This window comes from Trematomus bernacchii, unplaced genomic scaffold, assembly GCF_902827165.1.
Source record: "Trematomus bernacchii unplaced genomic scaffold, fTreBer1.1, whole genome shotgun sequence".
Lineage (NCBI taxonomy): Eukaryota > Metazoa > Chordata > Actinopteri > Perciformes > Nototheniidae > Trematomus > Trematomus bernacchii.
This window is the reverse complement of record NW_022987888.1, coordinates 383,770-387,744: the sequence shown is the minus strand read 5'-3', so window position 1 is coordinate 387,744 and position 3,975 is coordinate 383,770. Positions and strand designations below refer to the sequence as shown.

Here is a 3,975-nt window from a genome sequence, read left to right as displayed (position 1 = left end):
CAGTGTGTGTGAGAGCAGTGTGTGTGAGAGCAGTGTGTGTGAGAGCAGTGTGTGTGAGAGCAGTGTGTGTGGTTCACCCAGTTTTATGACTGAAGGCTAGATAAGAGAAGTAGGCAGGAGTGCAGCTGTCTCTCTCTCTCTCTCTCTCTCTCTCTCTCTCTCTCTCTCACACACACACACACACACACACACACACACACACACACACACACACACACACACACACACACTTCCCCAAAGCTACAAGAAAGGGGGGTTGCATTAGTGTAAGTGCAAGAAGCAGTTCTGCAATCATTCTTGAAGAGGTTATCAGTAAAATGTCATATATAATTGACAATAAAATGTTTACTGTCACTGATATGGTACATCAGTGACGTAATGCTTACAGTGTCTGCTGTTTGTGTTACATCAGAGTGTGAAATAAATACAAGTCCTGCATTTCATATGTACAAATTACCATCAGAATGTACACTGAATACTGTTTACATCTTCAAAATCAGGAGGAGAAAACTTAGATTACAAAACACATTAAAAAATACAAATAATCAAAGGTGGAAGAAGTACTCAGATCTTGTACTTGAGTAAAAGTAGAAGTACTCAGATCTTGTACTTGAGTAAAAGTAGAAGTACTCAGATCTTGTACTTGAGTAAAAGTAGAAGTACTCAGATCTTGTACTTGAGTAAAAGTAGAAGTATTCAGATCTTGTACTTGAGTAAAAGTAGAAGTACTCAGATCTTGTACTTGAGTAAAAGTAGAAGTAGTCAGGTCTTGTACTTGAGTAAAAGTAGAAGTACTCAGATCTTGTACTTGAGTAAAAGTAGAAGTACTCAGATCTTGTACTTGAGTAAAAGTAGAAGTACTCAGATCTTGTACTTGAGTAAAAGTAGAAGTATTCAGATCTTGTACTTGAGTAAAAGTAGAAGTACTCAGATCTTGTACTTGAGTAAAAGTAGAAGTAGTCAGGTCTTGTACTTAGTAAAAGTAGAAGTACTCAGGTCTTGTACTTGAGTAAAAGTAGAAGTACTCAGATCTTGTACTTGAGTAAAAGTAGAAGTACTCAGATCTTGTACTTGAGTAAAAGTAGAAGTACTCAGATCTTGTACTTGAGTAAAAGTAGAAGTACTCAGATCTTGTACTTAGTAAAAGTAGAAGTACTCAGGTCTTGTACTTGAGTAAAAGTAGAAGTACTCAGATCTTGTACTTGAGTAAAAGTAGAAGTACTCAGATCTTGTACTTGAGTAAAAGTAGAAGTACTCAGATCTTGTACTTGAGTAAAAGTAGAAGTAGTCAGGTCTTGTACTTAGTAAAAGTAGAAGTACCAGAGTGTAGGAATACTCTGTTTCAGTAAAAGTCCTGCATTCAAAATGTTCCTCAAGTAAAAGTAGAAAAGTATTATCATCAAAATCTAGTTAAAGTAGCGACAGTAAAAGTAGTCATTGTGCAGATTGGTCCATTTCAGAATAATATATATGATATGTTTTATAATGATTGATCATGAAAGTGTTCTCAAAGCTGGTAAAGGTGCAGCTAGTTTGAATGACTTTGTATACTGCAGGGTAGCTTGTGGATTTACTCCAGGTGGAACTAAAGTCTGATATAACACTTGATTATATTTCACATCATTCAAGGTTCAAGGTTCTTTATTGTCAAACTGACATAGCTCCAGAGTAATTATGTTGTTGAAAATCTTATGTCACAGGCTTCTCCAACAATGCAACATAATAAAAATACAGATAGCAAGAGCAATAAAAAAAAAAAAAGAGTAATAAAATAAAGTGAGCATGTGGAATAGTGCAGTACGAGTCTATATACAAGTTATTGGAATGATATATATTAGATATTAGATACATATTACTGAGTAGCAGATGAAGTTGTTGTTTCAGCAGTTCAATTGTTTAACAGTCTCACTGCCCGCGGGAAGCAACTGTCTCCGAATCTTCTTGTCTTTGCCAGGATGCTGCGGTAACGTCTGCCAGATGGCAACAGAAAGAACAGTTTGTGGCTGGGGTGATGGGGGTCTTTGATAATCCGTAGTGATTTCTTCCTGATTTAATCCAGATCTGCAAAGTAACTAAAGGTATTAAATACATGTAGTGGAGGAAAAGTAACAGATCTGAGTACTTCTACCACCTCTGTATACTGTTAATTCTCAGCACAGTTAATAACAAAAGGTGCATTATTGAACTGTTATTGAAATGTGTTCCTCTTTCTCGCGACATCTTGTGGTGTTGCGTGAGTACTGCAGTTGGGAGATCTGCAGTTCTCGCGAGACTTCAGCAGTCCAACGCTTTTCCCACTCTGTTTTCCTCTCACAACAAACAACGGCTCGAAAATTGGATTTAATCTCATAAATGTTGTAATTCGTACCGGTAAGAAATGTTGATTTAACTCCTTTCATGTAAACATATTATATCTTGTACACTTTGTGTCACATGGAGCCGTTTTACCAAGATAACCGTTGTGTTTTAAAAGTGTACCATCGTGTCAACAAGGTGAGTTCAACGCTTTGATGGCTAATAAATACTTAGTATTTTTTAATTAAGACTAACAAAAGAATGTAATGCTGGCTGTTATAAGGTTTTAAAATGTCGTATTTACCTTGTGTTGCATGTATATTACGTTTACTGTATTTAAGTACAATGTTGTTGTTTTATTCTGAAAAGTACTTTTTGATCTTTGTACTTTTAAGATAAGATAAGATATATTTTATGTGTTGCTTTTTTCGTCACAGCAGCACTTTATTTAAGTAATGTTATGAATGCAGGTATTTTACTTCTATTTCTACACTTTATTAAGACTATTATTTACATTTTATTTTTAAAGGAAAAGGAAAAGGAAACCCCCTAAAAAGCAGAATAGGACCCCTTTAAGTAAAATATGTTATTTTCTAGCTACATATTTTAATTTGCCTACCATCCCAGCTATCACCTGCTTATATTTTGTGAGAGTTATAACCCAATATTCCCACAAATGTGTCACAGAAAATCAAATATTTAGGGTAAAAAAGTAAAGAAATAGCCTTCTATCACTTTCCACATGCTACAAAACTAACATGTTGTACATACAGTATGTTAATATTTTTCTGCGTAGACCTGGATGAAGATGACAGACAGAAGGAACATCCAGAAACTCCCTGAAAGAAAGGGGGCTGCTGATTGGACGACATGAGAAAGGTCAGACAGATTCTACTTTATTTTATTTACACTTCACATTTTGAGTCGGCAGTCACCTTTAAATCAAAACTCCTGAGAATAACAACAGTTAAAAGTACAAATGGAAACCCAAAGGTCTGTCATTTTTATGATTGTTTTTTTTAACTCTATATCCACATCAAAATGAAAACCATGAGTCTAAGACATCAAATAGTAAAATGTTATACTTATACTGGGTTTTTCCTTTTCTCTATATACCTTTCTGCCACTAGGGGGCGCTCAATAACAACAATAACAGTAATCAAAGACACATTGGAAGCAGAGGATCATGGGAGTTGTAGTTTTCTGCTTCTCCCCAAACAAAAGATGAATTTAGCCACAGATGTATTCTCTCGACAAAACCAACAAACCCACTGATTTAAAAAAAATAAAAAAAAGGCAGTTATTCGTTAAAAATCAGTGTTTCTTCTGGTTTAAAACGGACGTCCTGATAGGCTGTGTTCTGGGTTAACGTTAGCTCAGTTTGTTTCTCTTATAACTCAAGATCCAGATATGACTCATCCTCACCTAAACACACAGATACAGTGAGAAGAAACTGTTAAAACACTAAATTCATCCATTTCTGCTTAAAAATCTGTGTTTTTGTAACACTGTTTCTCTGATAACTTCAGCTCTAAGTGTCCCATGACTCAAATCCTTCATTAGGGCAAAATATAGAGTCAAACAGCACCAATATCTAAAAAGTAAATGGCTTAAAACCCGATAAAAAGTAATTTATTTGTCAATTCAAGACACTGGGAACCAGAGGAAACGTTAAAATAC

At 35.2% G+C, this 3,975-nt stretch overlaps 1 protein-coding gene across 2 annotated transcripts in view; it reads left to right on the top strand.

Annotated features, from left to right (window-relative positions):
- Positions 1-2,281: 2,281 nt before the first annotated feature.
- Positions 2,282-3,975, top strand: part of LOC117469816 (type II inositol 3,4-bisphosphate 4-phosphatase-like) — a 17,548-nt gene continuing 15,854 nt past the window's right edge. The window contains exons 1-2 of one of the 2 annotated variants that reach the window (XM_034114259.1): positions 2,282-2,370; positions 3,092-3,174. In XM_034114259.1, the coding sequence (XP_033970150.1) occupies positions 3,166-3,174 (9 nt within the window). In that variant the 5' untranslated portion in view covers positions 2,282-2,370; positions 3,092-3,165. Of the gene's footprint in view, positions 2,371-2,475; positions 2,494-3,091; positions 3,175-3,975 lie in introns of those variants that run through there. The other variant, XM_034114261.1, reaches the window with a different exon arrangement.